This window comes from Melanaphis sacchari, unplaced genomic scaffold (assembly GCF_002803265.2).
Source record: "Melanaphis sacchari strain LSU unplaced genomic scaffold, SCAv2.0 Contig141_pilon_pilon, whole genome shotgun sequence".
NCBI classification, from domain to species: Eukaryota; Metazoa; Arthropoda; class Insecta; order Hemiptera; family Aphididae; genus Melanaphis; species Melanaphis sacchari.
The window spans coordinates 1,274,529-1,293,799 of NW_020270600.1; the positions used below are offsets into that span (position 1 = coordinate 1,274,529).

General features: G+C 27.3%; 1 protein-coding gene across 1 annotated transcript; it reads left to right on the forward strand.

The window, feature by feature from the left end:
* Window positions 1-1,245: 1,245 nt before the first annotated feature.
* On the forward strand, window positions 1,246-16,164 carry LOC112591735 (chorion peroxidase-like). Its single transcript, XM_025335649.1, has 13 exons — window positions 1,246-1,352; window positions 1,439-1,549; window positions 3,572-3,742; window positions 4,694-4,923; window positions 5,145-5,318; window positions 5,394-5,558; window positions 10,029-10,253; window positions 10,394-10,521; window positions 11,888-12,262; window positions 13,680-14,052; window positions 15,578-15,686; window positions 15,776-15,866; window positions 15,966-16,164. The coding sequence occupies exons 1-13, from the start codon at window positions 1,348-1,350 to the stop codon at window positions 16,107-16,109; spliced, it is 2,301 nt and encodes a 766-aa protein (XP_025191434.1). The 5' UTR covers window positions 1,246-1,347; the 3' UTR covers window positions 16,110-16,164.
* The last annotated feature ends 3,107 nt before the right edge of the window (window positions 16,165-19,271 follow it).

Here is a 19,271-nt window from a genome sequence, read left to right on the forward strand (position 1 = left end):
TAATTATATTTATGTAAATATCAAAATATTTTTCAATTTTATATTATTTTTAACAGCAAGTTAAGTTAATAAAAAATAATATTTAATCTAATATTTAATCTCTATTAGATTTAATGTCCAGAGTATAATTAGGTATTGAATATTCGTATGTAGTTCCGGATAATAGACTAAATACTTATATCTACATAAACAACTTTTTGTTCACATAATTAAGTGAAAATGTATTTTTATTAGATCAGTTAATCAGTTAAGACTTTCACAGAATAAAAATTGATTTTTATAAATTATTAGTTAGTATTTATTTTATTTTTATTGAGAAAGAAAATTTACAATCTGTACACAATAATTACAATGAGCAAAATACTTTTGTATTTATATGCATTATTATTATGTAAAATTTAATTTGTTAATACATATAATTCATTAATTATTTTTGAGAATAACTTATATTTTTAATTATTTCTTTAAATGCTTTAATATGCTTTATGTATTTAATGAATAAATATTTGTTATTTAGAGTACAAAATATGCAGGTATAAGAATATAGATTTTTTAAATTAGAAAATATAACTTTTGTTTTGGATAAAAAATGTTTGTGTATCACTATTAAGCAGCTGGATGGTTATATTTCAACTAATACAGTGATACCATAAATAATGTCATATTGACTAGAATAAAAACACAATAACTAATATAATAAGAAAGTTATTTTTTGAAATATGTATTCGATCGTATACAATGAAATTCTAAGAAATCACATGTAATATTGTGCTTACGTTTTTGAACCATCTTCTTTCATTTATGAAATATTTAATTTAAAACATACTGTATGTAACTTAAGAATGGTAAATATACTATAATTACAGATTTATCAATTTAATTTTAATTATTGATGACTAATGAGTGATGACTATTGGCATTATACCTATCATCATATTATATAATATAATGTTGCATTATAATACAATTTATCAACTATAAATTTCGATTATAAAATAGTATTGTTCTATAGTAAATAAGCTACAAGCGTTTAATAAAACTTCCAAATCAAAAGTTTGACTTTATTTATATGTATAAAAATCAAAAATATATACTTACAGCGATCTAGTATGTGTCGGCTCGTATTTGTGGTTTCTCAAAGCGTGACTTGAAACGTCATTTATTTCAGCACCTACACGATGATTGGTGTATGTCTTATAAATAAATTAAGCAAACAACATGTTGAAAACGAAATCGACTTTCGTTCGGGCCGCCTCTCCGTATGGCGTCCCATGGCAGCGGGGACACCTTTTATAAAAGACTCTGACCCAACGTACTAATCATCACACGTGCCATAGCCCCTGCAAAATGAGGTAAGTTCCGTCAACAAGATCACGGATGGTGAACATGGTTGTTTTTTATTTAAGTGTAATAAAATATGAATGTGATTTTATTTTAGAACTTCTTTATCGTGGCTCGTTTTTTTGTCGGCCCTGTTGCCTCAGGGATATGCTTGGAGATCAGACAACGAAGACTGCGCTTTGCCTCTAAAACACTTTAAATATATATCGTAAGTATGAAACATTTTCTAAGTTTTTAACCCGACTAAAGATAAATTAACATACCACATGATTTTATAATGCGGTTAACATTACCTGCTTGATTTTCTGAAATAAATTTCTACGATAAAATTATAAAATTATTGTAAATAGTTATATCATCCAAATTTTTTTAATAACCAATTTCATATTTTAATTATGCAAAAATAAAATGTAAATTTATTTAGATCTTTATTTAAATATTAAATAAAATTTAAATGATGTTTGAATTATTATTTTCTTATAATACTAGATAGCTATTTTACCGTATATAATAATATTAAATAAAGCTATTAATAGGTATAAACATGGTTTTTTAACACGAAACAAGTTTTTTAAGACAGATTTTATTTTATACTCGTATATTATTCATATGTTTTTTGAACTGTATTATTGTAACATTAATTAACTCTAATCAATACATAATCATGTATCATTCAATATGATTTACTATTCATACATTTTTGTTTTTTTAAACTATATTTATCAATCTTCATTTAAAATAATAAAAGTTTAGTTTCTTAAAAATTATTATAACTTTTATTTATATTTATAATAAAATAAAGTGAGTAATAATAATACGATGCATTTTAGAATTTAGCTGACTAAATATACATTATTTAATAATATTCATTGTTTTATTTCATACTTTTTTAAATGTAAACTACGGTTTAACGAGTTTTTATCTCATAAGAGATACTTTCAAACAAATAAACATTAAAAAAAAAACGTTATATTTTAAATTATGTTATCTAAAATTCAAAGCCACAGTTACTGAGATTATAATATACATAAAAAAAAATAATAATGAGTTTAATATACTTTACATTATAATAATAAATAATCTTTACAACAAAAATTTTCTTAATAGACCAACCTTAACACGAAAATATAAATTTAAAGTTATAGTTAAAAATAACGATTATCTAGTTTCACTAATTAAATTATAATTATGCTATTTTATTACGCACATATATTTACTAAGTCTTCTTTTTTTTCTTGTGTATATCTTTTATATAGGATTAATTTCTATAAAAAGATGTTATCGAAAAACCATTTAAAATATACTAAAATAAAGCTCAGAGGAACTTTAAATACTCTTTTAAAAAACTTTCAAGACATTATTGTCTTCATTATAAACGTTCAATTATTACTATTATTGTATTATTATATGAATATCAATATATTATTATAAAATTTGTATTGATTATTCAATAAATAAAATTATGTTTTTCTCAATTGATGCAAATATTATCTCATGCTGATCATTATGGTCATATATAACATGTAACTTTTTTAAAAAACAAATATTTAATGTAAGTGTATTGATTATACAAAAAATTATCAAATGGGAGAAAGTTTAAGTGAATTTCACTTATTGGGAACCCCTTGAGACATTGATCTGTTGTGATTTCGCTAAATGTATTTAAGAAAAAACTGCAAACTCATCCCGTTTAATTTCAAAACAAAATCGATTAACAACAATTAAATTCGAAAATAATAACAAATTGGTACTGTTTTATACATTGTACTTATCTGCAGTTATCTAAGACAATAGAGATTTTTTTGGAGATTTCCGTATGCATATATTATCAAATGATCGTTAAGAGTAAGGAGAGTTAGAAATTTTCTTTCAAACTTGAGACAAGAAAGAGAAAGTTCTTTGAGAAATTCGGAGCTTTTTTTTATTATTACTATAAATTAAGTACCTACATTGAATATTTAACTATTGATTTTACATAGTAACTTTTGCATTTGATTTATTTTTTCATCACATTTTCATCTAATTGTTAAGTGATTTTAATCTACTCAGAAATTAAATTAAATATATTAAGTTTACAAATTTACAATTATATCATTTTAATATTAATTTTGTTTTAAAGTTTAAATACTTATTTATGTTATATAAGGTTTTATAAAATATTACATATTTTTTTTTATATGATCAGCAATGATTTAAGTTATGATTTTAATATAACATAATTTTATTACAGACCAACTGGTTATGGAGAAAAATGTATTTCGTATGCCAATGTTTCCGAAGCTTTCCATGAAGCATGTAGAGGAGTATTAGGCATAGAACCGGGAACCAACGATCTAACGGATATTCAGTTAGATAATTTTGGCAATGTAATTCAAGAAACAACGAGAATTTTATGCGAATGGTCAGTATTTATTATTGCTTATAATTAATTATTAATTTATGATAAATAATTGTCAATATTTTACAATAAGTTATTATATTATTAATTATCTTTAATTTAATATTATTATATTAATGTATAATACACCATTGCTATAATATTATCCTAAATTAAATAAGTAGTAAACATTTACTTAAAATTAATAATAGATAAGTATTATTATACTAGTAAATAGTATAATAAATATCTATAGTATTTTTATCATAATTCTAATTCTAATATTAACAAATTAATATTTATTATACAAAATGTTTCCTTTAAATATGTAAGTATGTTTATCCATATTTTCATTAAAAAACATTCTAGTACATTTTTTTTTAAATTAATTGAAATTTTAAGTCTTTTTTTGAGACTAAAAATTATTTATTCAAATCCTTTTTTTCTAAATTGTTAACCATAAAAGTTTATTTTAAATTTTGGTATATATCTAAATCTAAATTAATACGAGTATTTGTTGATTTATTTAACTTTGTTACAAAGGATATTGAACAAGGTTAATGTAAATTTGGTAAAATATTTCCAAGTAAGATTAATATTAAATCTGGTACTATGTATAGTTAATGTTTTTGCGAAATATTTTTTAAACCTATTTTATTCTTAGTATATAAGTTTTAATAACTCAGAAGCTACTCATTTGAATTTATATCTAGATACAACAATATTTAAAAAAAATTATCTACTTAATAATTATTACAATAAAAAAAGATTGGTTTTAATTGGAAAAAAGTTTCTATTGCCATAAGCGACTCCTAAGGTCACGAAATTTTTAAGTATACTCAAAAGTTCCTGAAATCAAAATTTGAATTAATTCAACCTCAAAATAAAAAATTAGGAACATAATTTACCAAGAAATCACTTTCTATACTGTAGTCATTAATTTTAAAAATTTTAAAAATATAACTTTTTGTTTAGGTTTGGACTAACAAAAGACCAAGTACGAAGTATATTACCAATTATAAATACGGAAAACACTGAAATTGGAGCATATTGTCCGAAAGAATTAAAATCATATCCGGGTAATGATTGCGGAGATGGAATCGAATTCCGTTCAATCGACGGAAGATGTAATAATTTTGTTCATCCACATTGGGGCGCTGCGAAATTACCTTTTAAAAGACTTTTACCACCCGATTATGGTGATGGTGAGTTTTTATTGATAAATTGTGTTAAAAATTTCCAGTAAATATTACTAGTTGATGTTTAAATAAATTTCTAATTTTGGTTAAAATTTAACCAGCAGTTAAATATAATATCTATATTTTTATAGTCAAGATAAATTAATTGATTGATTCAGCTTAGTAGTAGATGCAAATCAGATAAAAAAAATATTATTATTATTATTAACAAATTTTTCCGTATTCAGGTATCAGTTCGATAAGGACAAGCGTAACCGGATTTCCGTTACCCAATCCTAGGTCCGTTTCGGCTCGTGTACATAAAGACATAGCTAGACCCCATCGCACTGATATAACGTTTTTATTTGCCGCCTTTGGACAACTCGTCGATCACGATCTCACTCTCACCGCGGAAACTAAAGGTATATTCACGATTTAAATGTGTGCACAATTTTACGAATTATTAAACTATACGAAAATGTGTATGCATACAATAGACCCTATCACCAGACAAGAGATAAAATGTTGTTCAGGAGCTAACAATCCGTATTGTATACCAATCAACGTGCCAATTGATGATCAGTTTTTCGTGGGCAATCATCGCCAAAGATGCATCGACATGATAAGATCGCTAGCTGGTGTCAATACTGATTGTCCTCTAGGTAATAATTGATTTAATATAATATACAATAGTAATAATATTCGTAGGGTTCTTATATTTTATGGCATGTGAAAATAGGTACTTATTATTAAATTAATTAATTATCTTTATCCGCAACTATTATCATGCCATTTTATACCATGGTAACGTAAAATAAACGTTATAATTTACTTATAAACCGCATGTGTTTGCATATAATATGCGAATATTAGTGAAGTTTATTTTCGATTTATACGGCTTATTTTTCAGTACTCATTTAAACAAATACTTTTTGGCTATCGTTTAACTTCGAACGATTGTTTCGCTATAAAATATAAAATAAAAGGACGGGTGTAATAATTAAAATAATGACGATTATCTAGTTTGATCGGCATTATCGGCAATAATAAAACACATAGATAAAGTCGATAAAAAAGGCCTCATAACAAAATATGAATTTTATATTATATTATTACAATAATAAAATTATTTTTTATTAACTCACTGGATGTAGCTGATAAAAACTGCGCTCATTGGAAACAAAATTAGGAAGCGTATTGCAATATGTTTCTTAAAACAATTACAACGGTCAAAGAACGATGAAATCAAGGGTCGTCGGTTGTGTATCTAATATCTATAAACACACATACACTTATATAAACACAAGTGCGATTTTTTTTTTTTTTGTAGAAGAAGTGAGATATAGTTTCATTTGTAATTTTCATAAATTTAAATTATTTTTATAGTTTAAGTACTGCTTTGAATTTGGATACTTTTATTTATTATTTATTAAGTTATAATACGTAATATATATTGTAAACTCTTGATTCAAAACAATAAAATTTTTCTAATTAGGTATAGTGTTATTATAGTAACTATTACCGCACCGACCGATCGGGGACTTGAAGTTCAACAGAGTTGACAGCCACTCTAGCCTTAATTAATGCGTTCTCAGTACTTACTCACACTCATTAAACAATTTTAAAAACGCATGCGTAAAGCATCACCAGAAGCGATAATAACCACAACCAGTCGCTTATCGGTGCAGCGCGATGTCCGTAAAGTACAGAAATATCATTCTTAACATCTGCTATTGCCAGTAAAAATCCTCAATACTCAGTAGGCATTAATGGAGTGCGTTTATAACATCACATTATAGATACCTACACATTTAGTTATTAACTTGACCGTTGTTAATTAAAATTTATTAATTTTATTACTTATTGCTCGTTTTAGTAATTAAATGTAAATTTGATCTGTGGGTACCTACTTTATTTTATATTTATTTCATCTTGTATAGGTTGTAATTTGCGTTTTTATTGTTAGGTGTTATCTCACTACTACTTTAGGTAACAGCTGAAGTAATTAAGTCATGACTGGCTTATTTTATTTTCATCATTGTCCAAGAATAGATAAACCTGATAAACATATTATACCTATATCTATGGATATAACAGCTATAGCTGTTTTAATGTACCTATTAATTAATATAGTATATTTAATATTTTATCTTTTTAGTTAAAATATATTTTAAAATGGGAGTTAAACGTTTGAGCGCGATTTCAATGACCAATTTGAGCACTCTATGTCGGATAATTGTTTTATTCAAGTATAAAAGTACATTTCTAAACGATCGCGATTAAAAAATGTTTAAATTAATTTATAATTATAGAGCCTTAAATGTATGATAAACGAATTATATGACTTACGTTGTACAATTTGAACAAGCAACATGCGTAGGTACAATTCTTGTCTTACTATAATAAGTTTACTTTAAAAAATTTATTTTATTATCGTTACTGCATCTCTTGTAAGTTCGTAATGAATGTAAAATCAATAATATTTAGCTACAGAAAAAACATTCATTAGATGGTGGATACAAGTATCGATTAATTAGAACTATCTAATAAAATAATATATTTTATGAACGATAGTAAAATTAAAAGAAAAAGTAATTTATAATATATACCTACACACAAAACTGAGTTAAGAAAACGATTGCCTAATAATTTTTTTCCTTTTTAAAACAATTCATATTTTACATACAAGTCAGTAACAATCCATGCTCAAATAGACTGCGAACATCTAGGACAAATCAATTATTATGATAATCTTAAGGAATGTAAAGGTCAGTGGTGCTCAAATGGATCAAAAAATTGTACTCAAATAACATGCAATAATTTCGAAGTAAAATAGGTACCCGCGTGCGCTCAAACGGGCGATGCCCGCTAAAACCGTAACTGACACGCACACAGTATGACAATATGCACGCGCACACCACAGCAGGCGGGTAGTGCGAACTGAACTGCAACCCTTGCGCAGCAGCCCTCGCGCGGCCGCCGACTGGGATCCTGGTACCGGAGACCTTTTCGCAGGGTTCGGCTATCGGCGACGGCCGCGCCAAACCGTCCCGGTGGCCGTCGGCACATGGACCCCTGTTGCAGACGGGCGGATGCAGTCCCTTTTGGCGTGTGTGCGGCGACGGTCCCTCATTCACGGTCGGCTTATTACCAATGACGTGCAATCGCAGTGAATTCGCCAAACGGACCCGCCGCTACGACCCTAGTAGACCAAGACGCCCTTTCAGCGGTGTTTTGCGATGGTGCAACATTCATTTACTCGCATTTCTTAAACACGCAAACGCAAGCGGACGCGGACGCAAGACGACGACGCGCGCAGCCGTTGCCGACCGTGCGTCTTCCCTTTCCGTTGTCGTCGGCGTCGTTATTAATTTTCTGGACCGATAGATTTTATTTACGCTTTTTTTCGCGTCCGTCGTGACGTCACCGCTGTTAGCTCTGCAGAACGAGCGGGACGGGAAGTGTGTGAGAGAGAGCGACCGATTGAGAGGAGAAGGGTGCAAAAGAGAACGATCGAGGACTCCCTCTCGCTCGTCCGCTCACCGACCAAACCCCTACGACGAGAACAAATCGGTTTTTTTCCACCCCCTCCCCCTGTCCGATGTGGAAAGGGATTGGCAATCGTACGCGGTCTCTTCGAGGAGCGCCTCCGGTCGTTAATCGTTTCGTCCGTCGTTCCACAATAATATGGCAAATAAAATCGTACCACCTGCGCACTAAAGTCGACGGTTGTTAGAGAATATTATTATTATTCGATGCTACTGGAATAACTTACCTCACTAACCGACTGTCAATAAATTTTTATCGATCCACTTACCTTTATAAAATATACCAAACTGATATTATTTAAATGTCAGTGTATTCGGAAAATATTATGTGCTATATTTGGGCTTAAAATTTCTCAGGTGTTATTCTACATTTATTTCTAAGAAGAAACATACATATTTTTTGAGCTGAGCATGTCTTACGTGCGTCTCATTTTTATATACAGACGATAATATGACAGTCGATGCGGACGAATCGTTATTGCACGACTTTAGAATTTACTGTAATTCCAAAACTCTACTTATTATTTTTATTACTTATTATTATTGTTAGATATCCATGTTTTTGAATATGAATATTAAATAAAAATAATAGTTTTTATATATTTATATTTAAAAATTTCAAAAAAAACTGATTTTTACAGCCATTACTTAAAAAGAAAAAGGAGGTAGACATGCTTTGTGAATCGCTCTACATATTATATTATATTCGTTATTATCTGGTGATCCTAATTATTTGATTCAATATTTCACGGTATGAAATCATTAGTTATTTTCTTTACAGTTCCAAAAATCAGTGGTTGTTAATGAGCGCCTGACTCTCCGACAACTCGTATACGAGTTAGTTATGTAGGTGCGTATTGTAATATTCAGTTTTCTAAACTGAAAGTGTTTTGCATGTCAAAATATTATTTAATACATTTACAACTCACTTGATATTATTATTATAGGTACGTCTTATAATTTATCAGGACACGAAATTGTTTCGTTTAAATTAAACTCACTTCATTTCAATGTACAGAAATGAGAATATGGGTTTTAGCGGCCTGTCGATGCAGGTGTATGAATATTATTGAGTGTGAAGGATAGTCAACAATTAATTTTTCGGTTTCGAGCAAGAAAAATTATCTATTAATATTAATATTTATCTATATAAGATTGTTAATAAAATTCAAAATACGACGCAGTGTCTTAAACATTTATCCGGACAAATACGTCAATATACATATCCACATAGATTCATAATGCGGAGAAAAATAAAAAGTATATACTCGTATTATGTAATCTCAAAACGAAATATTAGAAGTTTGATCGTGGTGATATAAATAATAGTAATATTGTACTCATAGAATACAGTTTTCAACATGAGATTATTTTTAAATTAAATTTGATTATTATATATTAACAATATACAAATAATATTTAAATGTTCATTTCTAAGACATCAATATTATAAATATTATAACCAATTATATTAATCAATCATCATAATTACCTACTTATTTTAAATAAACATAAAATGCTAATATTCAAAATGTAAATAATATTATCTACTTATTTATTTATTTTATTTATTATTACTGGTAGGTCCTCGCGTCCAAATAAACGCATTAACATCGCCTATCGATGCTAACTTCGTATACGGCTCCAACGAAAAACTTGCGAATAAACTCCGGTCATTCGAGGGTGGAAAGTTAACCATGGTTCCGGTACTGGCGGGTAACAGGCTCAAACCAATACTACCGCCAAAAAAAGACCAACCGGACGATGGATGCATCAGGCCTCACCCAGATCTTCATTGTTTCTTAGCCGGTATATTAGTATAATATGATATATTATTAATTTTTATATATTTAATTGATTGTCGTATTTAAATCTAAAATGAATGTGAAATTTATTACGATTATGGTTGTATGCTTTCAACAACGATCGTTAAATTTATATGCATATAGGCGATAATCGCGTGAATGAACAGCTGGCTTTGGGCGTACTCCATACGATTTTCACTCGAGAACACAACCGAATAGCCAACGAATTGTGCGCGATCAATCCTCACTGGGACGATGAACGGCTATATCAGGTAATGGATCTTGGTGAAAAATTAAAACTATTGTAAAAAAATACGTTAAGTTATAAAAAACTTGTAAATTTCATAGAGTCGATACAGAAATCTGTTTGAGGCTTATTATATTTACACATTTCACAAACATTATTTTAAATTCAACCACTTGTAATTATTATATATATTTATTGTGATTCAGTAGAGAGGTGTATACGGGATACGTTTACTGCTGGCTATATTTCACGATAATTTCTAGCGGCCCCTTAAAAAATTCTAAATGGACTTGTTCATTAGTTATATAATAATACATACCTAATACTATGATCATAAAATTTCTTTGCATTATTCATTATGAGCCTATTATATCTAAAATCTTTTTTTTTATAACAATTTTAGAATACAGTTTTATTTTGTTTATGTTGTTTGTAATTATATAATATAAATAGACTACGTCTTCAGCTATCTTAAACAATAATAATTATCATTTTTTATTCTCACAGTGAAGAAGTGCGAAGATTATAATAATAAAAATATCCAAATTTATTCATAGAAATTTTTTATTAATAGCGTATAGTTATTACTAGAATTAAGATTTTTATGCTCTAAAAAACTATGTAATATTTCCTTAAAAATGTGCTAATATTTAGAAAAAATACGCTTAAAAATATACTTCAAAAAATATTTTGTCATGCATTTATTATCAGAAACAATGAATAGATAAAAAAAAAATCCACTGACCATAAACATATAAAATATAATTATCGTAGTCAATAGACGAAAATTATTGAACAAAATCGAAAACATTCTTTGAAAAAACATTAATAAATTGATGTATTAAGAAATTTATAAATAAACTCAATAATGTAATTAATAAATTTCAAAATATTAAAATATGTAATAATCTTTAAAATCTTTAAAATATGCAATATAAAAATAGCGAATTTTCAATCTTCAATAATGAAACGAATTTCTAGCTTACTTAGCTATATTATGAACTTACCAAAAAAAACATTCAATATTCTACAACATCCTAACCTTAAAAATGCATGGACATTCAACAATTTTCTTTTTAGATTTAATTTATATATTAAAGATAATGTATGTTATATATATTATTTTAAGTATGTTAATTATTTATCATTAAAATGCATGATAAACATGAGCATTTTTTCAAAACACACCATAAGTTATGTGTGTCAGGTTAAGTTAAACTGCATAACTTACAAAAATCTAATACAAAATAATATTTCAAAAACAAATTGACCCAAGTATCTAAAATACCACGGCCCGCTTGATGGTATAAGATAGCTGCTCATTAAATATTATAATTATTGTTATTGCGAGAATTCATATTTGTTTCGTGCCGATGTGTGCATATTTACAGGAATCACGGAAAATCGTCGGTGCAATGATACAGCATATTACTTACAACGAGTTCTTACCGAAGTTATTAGGCAAGTTCACAATGAAAAAGTACGGTCTGGAGCTCACAACGCAAGGGTTCTCCAATAGTTATGACCCAGATGCAGACATCACAGTGCCAGCAGCGTTTGGCGCTGCTGCTTTCCGATTCGGTCACTCGCTGTTACCTGATGCCATGGAACGTTGGAGCGCCGCTCACAAGTTCTTAGGTTCCAGGCGATTTAGCGAAATGTTCCAGCAACCGTACGACCTGCACAAGCCCGGCTGGCTAGACCAATATTTATTGGGTATGGTGAACCAAGCGTCCCAGGCCATGGACGACGCAGTAACGTCTCAAGTAAGTTCTAATATTTTGCTATTTCACAAATAAAATAAATGAGCTAAGAAGTAATATTAATAAAGTGTATAGTTTTTAAAACAATTAAATCACTATCACTATCAATATCATCGTTTTAAGTAGTGTAAAATATAATTACTTTTAAAGCTTAAAATTTCAATTTAAAAATTATATTAGATCTTTTCACAAAACGTGTCATAGCAATGATATTGTTAATTTAATCATTTGTAAATATTCTATAGCATAATGTACATTATTAGACCTTGGAGATTGATACTTTAATATATAGCTCCATCTTGGTAAAAGTATTGGATAATAAAAAAACATATACAAATTAATACATTTTTCTTTTTTAAAACCATATTATTCGTTTTTGTAAAATTATAACAAATATACTCAAAAATATTGACACAAATATCATTAAAGAATATTCTATGCTGTGGTATGGATAAATTCTCATTATTTATAATATATAATATAATACATAATGTGTTGAATGTTTTTTTTTTTTTTTTTAAGAGCAATTTATTTAAATATTATCAAAATGAATAATTATAATGTCATTAACTTAATAAATCATGACATAATATATATTAGAGTACAGAATATATTTATTATATATTTTTTTTATTCACTCTTCTATCAATATCTCTAGAGATAACTATTTTTTTCTTTTCAAAAGGATTATTTCTAATTATTAAATCTTATCGATTATAAAATATTAGAATTATTCTAGCTATTAAAAACAAAACAAGGTTTTTTTTTTATCACAACCACTTTTTCATAAGATAAGATAATTTTTGTGTTTTGTTATAATCAACTAAACATAATATATTTATTTATCTATACATTTACTTAAAATACTGATTTGTGGCTTGTTATACAATTTTTTAACTATAATTTTAGTGTAATCAATAATATTTATGATAATGACGTGTATATGGTAAAGATAAATCTTTTTGGCTGATCGATTAATTGATGATCAAAAATTATGTAATTTTCCAGAAATAACGATAAAATCAAGATTTTTGAATAGAATATTCCCGCTTAAACATTATATGATAACCGTAGTGAATAATTAACAATATAGGCTGTAGACATACAAGTTACAAGTATATACTATTCATACAAAATATATATATTGTTATATTTATGATGATTATGTATGATATATACATTTTTAATTATTTTTATATGCAAATAAAAACTATATCAAACCACCTGGTTAATATATCTATATTGGCAATGCTTGCAAACTATAATAATGTAAACAATACAATAAGATATAGCCATAAACGAGATAGATACCGCCTTAACATGAAATATTAGTTTACTTTTGTTATATTATTATACGAGTATATAAGATAACACTGACCGCGTTGGCTAATACCACGGTTTTATTGGATGGATGGCGTAGGTCACCAACCACCTGTTCCAGGAGCCTGCCAACGATTATGGCAAAGACTTGGCCTCCATCAATATACAACGAGCCCGGGAACATGGGATACCCAGCTACTCAGCCTGGCGGCAATACTGCAAACTACCGGCGATTAAGTCGTGGAGCTCGATGTTGACGGACATCAGCAACGCCACGGTGAAGGCGTATTACGATTTGTACACGACACCTGAAGATGTAGACCTGTGGTCGGCGGGTGTGTCGGAACGCTCTATCGACGATAGCATTGTGGGACCGACGTTCGGATGCATCATCGCCAAGACATTCAGTGATTTGAAAAAAGGCGACCGGTTTTGGTACGAGAATCCCGGTCTGCCAAACTCGTTCACGTTAGGTAATTTTGTCCAGTGTATATTATTATTATACGTTATTATTAAGGAATCTGGGAAAAAAACTCACAAAAAACAAAACTGACTTATTTATCTATATAAATTAATTACATTCCATTTTGTAAGCTATATAAAATATTTTATTTAAAAACCAAGGAGTTGTAATAAATAAAAAACACTGTAGATATGACTAGTGGATGACTAAAAACGTGTAATATTTAACCTTTTAGGTAGATTATTTATTCACCTGTATAAAAACTAAGACATTTTACTTACGCAAGTCGCTGAAACTTTAGTTTTTGACATTGAAGTATTTTACATTTAAAAAAATCTATACTTTACATACCTACAACTGAAAATGTCAGTTATATTTATTCAATTGATTTTATTTGTTGACATTTTATCAGAGAAATTCCTTGAATACGTGAAGTTTACACGTAATCTATTATATGTAAATATGTTTAGTCTCATATCTTTATCTCCAATAATTCAAATTTCAATGTTATAAATTTGGTGTAGGTACCTATATTTTACAATTAAAATGTCAACACTAATAATAATAATAGTGAATTGTGTGTTAGAAGCATTAGTACACGTATGTATTAATGTATTTAAAAATAATAGAAAAAATGTATCTTTTTTAACGTGGCTTCTAAATTTTGGCAATTTCTTCCGTGGCCTTTTTTTCTTATTATCATTTTATGTACTTATTATATATTATTGTATTACCGCTATAATTTTCACTTTATTTTATTACGTCATGCGGCACGTACATTATTTACGACATTTTATATAAATACCAGCTGTAGGTATGTAACCCGACTTCGTCCAGAAAAAAAAACGAAAAAATGAGCATAAAATACGATACTATATTATTGTATTTTGGTTTTAGTATACATCAATTTACAAGAAAATCAACGTTGGTGTACTTCGCTTTGTAAACTAATTTGACCGAGATAGGTAATTTGGACACTTGGTTTATTTTTTAACGTGATTTAAACTAGTTTCTAAACTTTTCTGATATATCTAAAAATAGTCTCTAAAATATTCATAAACAATTGTCAAGTATTTTTTGAGTTTATAAGCTACAAACATACAGATATTAACTTTTATTTTTCTTACACTTGAATAACAAAAATGTATATTATAATTAATAAAGTTTACTTTTATTTTAAAATAAAACCTATGGCGACAAATGGCAGACAGCTAGCCTATATCATTTTTTTTGTATTGTACTACTTTAACCAATGACTGTAATTTGAGTTACATAAACAAAATAATTATTCGATTTATGTGATCCAAAACAAAATTTAAATTTATATTTATTTATATTATAATTTTATAACAATACATTAAGGTTGAAAAATGTAAAAAAAATGTCCCTTTGTTTTCGAGAATTATTTATAAAAAATTTGTTGTTAATCAGTTTAGTAGTTTTCAAATCTATAAATCTGATATAAACAAACATTAATTTATTTATATTTAAATAGCACTATTACAATTTATACTATACGAATACATATTTTTCAGAACAACTGACAGAAATAAAAAAAGTTAAATTATCGCGGGTGTTGTGTGATAACAGCGATAATATTATAACTATTCAACCGTTTGCTATGGAATTGCCGTCACAACAAAAGTATGTTTTGTTTTTTAATAAATATATATTTTTTTTAATTTCCTCCTTTTTTTTTGGATACCGATAACATTTTTTAATTGGATTTTTAGGAATAACAGGGTTGCTTGTAAAGGACACATACTACCACAAATGGATTTATGGGCTTGGAAAGAATATACAGGCTGTTGCGCTAAAAAGAAAGTAAGTATTTTCTAAACGCACAGTTTCTACGAATTTTAAAGTGTTTTTTGCCATTAAAAAATATACTTTATAATTGCGTTTCGTTTAATTTTATTGAAGGTACCTAACTTAAATAACCTCAACCCACAAATACACAAGGTACAAATAAATGAATGGAACAAAGAGGACGATAATCTGCATAAGTTCATCCAAGCAATAGCTGTAAACATTTCGTCATCAAAACCTACGAACGCTTGGAAATAAAATTCAATAATATAAATAATGTTCGCTGTAATAACTATAACTTATTATTTATTTATAATTTTAGTTTTAAAAATGTTTGTTATCTATTATTATGTATTTAAAATATAATACTGTTTAAATTTTGAAAAACATTTTTATTTTTATTAATATAAGTAGAGTCCGGACAAAATTTATCACAAAAACCGTAGAAATGTATAATATTATACATCGATATGTATAGCCTAACGGGGAAATAATACATAGTTATGTTATGTTTAGGAAGTTTTTGATACAAAATTAAAAATATAAACAGTAAAAAAAGAGTGTGTTTGAGTTAACTATAACTATGAGTATACTCTCGATCACATCATAAAAACTTTTTTTAATTTCAAATGCTAATGTATACGGATAAATGTATTCAATAATAATATTAATACCATGATACCTATTATGTATATAATTTAAAATAAGATATTATAATATATACTGACTATCGAGCATTGACGTAATTACGGAGGGGGGGAGTATTTTGGTATCGTATCCCCCTCCGTGACTTTTTTAAAGCGATGCATACTACATTTATGTATCTATTTAATATTGTTTTTGTGTATTTTATCAAAATAATACAAAAAACCCAAATCTCCTATGCTAACTATAGATAACTGTGATAATATTAATTCGTAATAAACACTATATTGGACAAATATATTTTTAATTTTATTATATTGTTAAAATATAAACAACTGAGCGATGAGCGATCGAATATTATGCACATTAGCAACGTCATATGGTGTATACTGTATAACTACAAATATCAATTGTACAATTGAGAGGTCCTTATCATACCCTCTCCTACATACGAAAACCTATCCAAATTACACAAATTCCACCGAATATTGAGTATACCGTTTCTGACCTCAGCGCAGAAAAGTTCAATATTACAATATGGATAATACTAAGACTTGAAATTGGTGAAAATACAATCACCAGTAACTTATCGACAATGGAAACAATAACGTCATATATTATTAATATAAATAGGTACAAATAGAAACCTGATACTCGAGCAAAAACAAAATTCGACCAGAAATCGTATGAATGTTAAATAAAGTAGCGGCTTTACACACGCGCGAGACTACCAAACTGAATTCGTGTTGAAGCGAGTTATTCAATAGCTCACAAATCGTTACGCGTTAAAGTGGTAAAAGATACCTCTCAAATATAAAAATAATACCATGAATCTAGGGGGAAAAGGCCTATAGCACAAAATTATCGAGTAAATTAAGTATACCATGTTATACTATTATTATTATGTAATAAAAGTATAGCTACAATCTGCACAATATTGTTAATTGTCATATTATTATATAAATAAATGTAAGAACTATTTAAATTAAATAATTAAAATTAATTATTAATTAATAAATTACATAGTAATATTATACATGTATAGCTGAGATCAGGATTCTGCATTATTAACTATGCATTATACTTTACATACTTTACTTCTGATAGGGACTAGGTTTCCTGGACTTTTTACTATATTTTTATTTCAGAATTTTTCCAGGCCTTTTTTCTCAGAAAGAAACCGTTAGTATAATCCACATCTATGTAAATATTTCACGTATTTACGTCTAGTATAATATTCTAATTCGACAACTACTAACTATTTTGTTTTATGTTTCAATAATTCGTGTGTTATATCCGTTGACTACGTTATTATTATTGTTTTTTTGTCCCCATTATTAGTAACAGAGTATTATTTTTTAATAATAATGAAATACCTCAGTGACTATGTCATTGGCGATATTATACACAAGTTATGCAATAATTAATCTAACTAATAAATAATGATACTAATATGGTAGTAAATAGTAGGTAATACTATACGATGATTTGATGATAACGTGCATGTAATGCAATAATTCCTATATTTAAGTCTCGATCGAAAACACGTTATCATTTGAAACTATGCACTCTACATTATCATAATTATTAGGGGAGACCTCAATCCCCACCATACCTTTGTTTTTTATACTAACATATATTTAGTTTATAATATTTATTGTTTTGGTGTATAAGTTGATTGGAACATGTCCTGTAAATTTTTGAAGTTTAGAACCCTCATTTACTATTACAGGTAAGTATTTTGTGATAGATATTTCAGTATCTCAATTATTCTGTTATAGAGATAGTCAAGTGACCTCTAAAAATATAACATAATATTAATTATTATCACGATACATTGATACCTATTATTGTATAAAAAATAATAAATATGTATGAATTATTATAAATACGTTGCTGTTATCAATTTTTTTTTTTTTAAGTTGATTACTCTTTAAATTATAATATGTGTATTGAAAATGTATTTTTAATTCCATATTACTAAGCAAAATATTATTCGGCGTAATTTGATCTTTGATCTATAAAAATCAAATTTTGGATAGGTAACTAATAAGTTATAACTTTATAAGTATTTAGAGTTAAAACGTATAAAATATACATTCAAAATACCATGTTTATATTTTTCTATTTCAAAAGTATATTCAGATCTGGAATAAGAAATTAAAAATGCATACTATTAATAATTTCAAAATAAAATAATTTTAAAATCGTTGATAATTTTTAAATTAATGAATCCCCTATTAGAATAATTTAAAAAATATTTTTGTTTTTGAATATTTAAAAAAAAAAAATTTTAATTTTAAGACTCTTTAGATAAAAAAATTAAAAATGTTTTCCTAAAATAATTAGAAAAGAAGCTAATAAATTCATACTTATATATTCAAAATAGTAATCGGACATCAAGAAAGTCATAAACTAACTTTCAGCTTATATTGGTTTAAAACCACAATTAACATATTACATATGTAATATTTCATTCAAAACGAAAAAAATTTTTATTTATTAAACTATATTATTTTAAGCAAAACATATTTTAAAGTGTAATTTTATAATGTTCAATTGAATCATTTACGCAATATTGGCAATTGACAAGTAATTTAGGTAACTATAAGTTAGTTACGAGTACAGACTACGATTATTGACTATAATGCGTCTAATAGCCACGTTCTCGACATATAATAATAAAAACATCAGTATAATTTATAAATTACTTACAATCATACAGTATGGCGTATACATAAAATTTATTTGAGAGGAGGGGGTCTATAGAAAAAA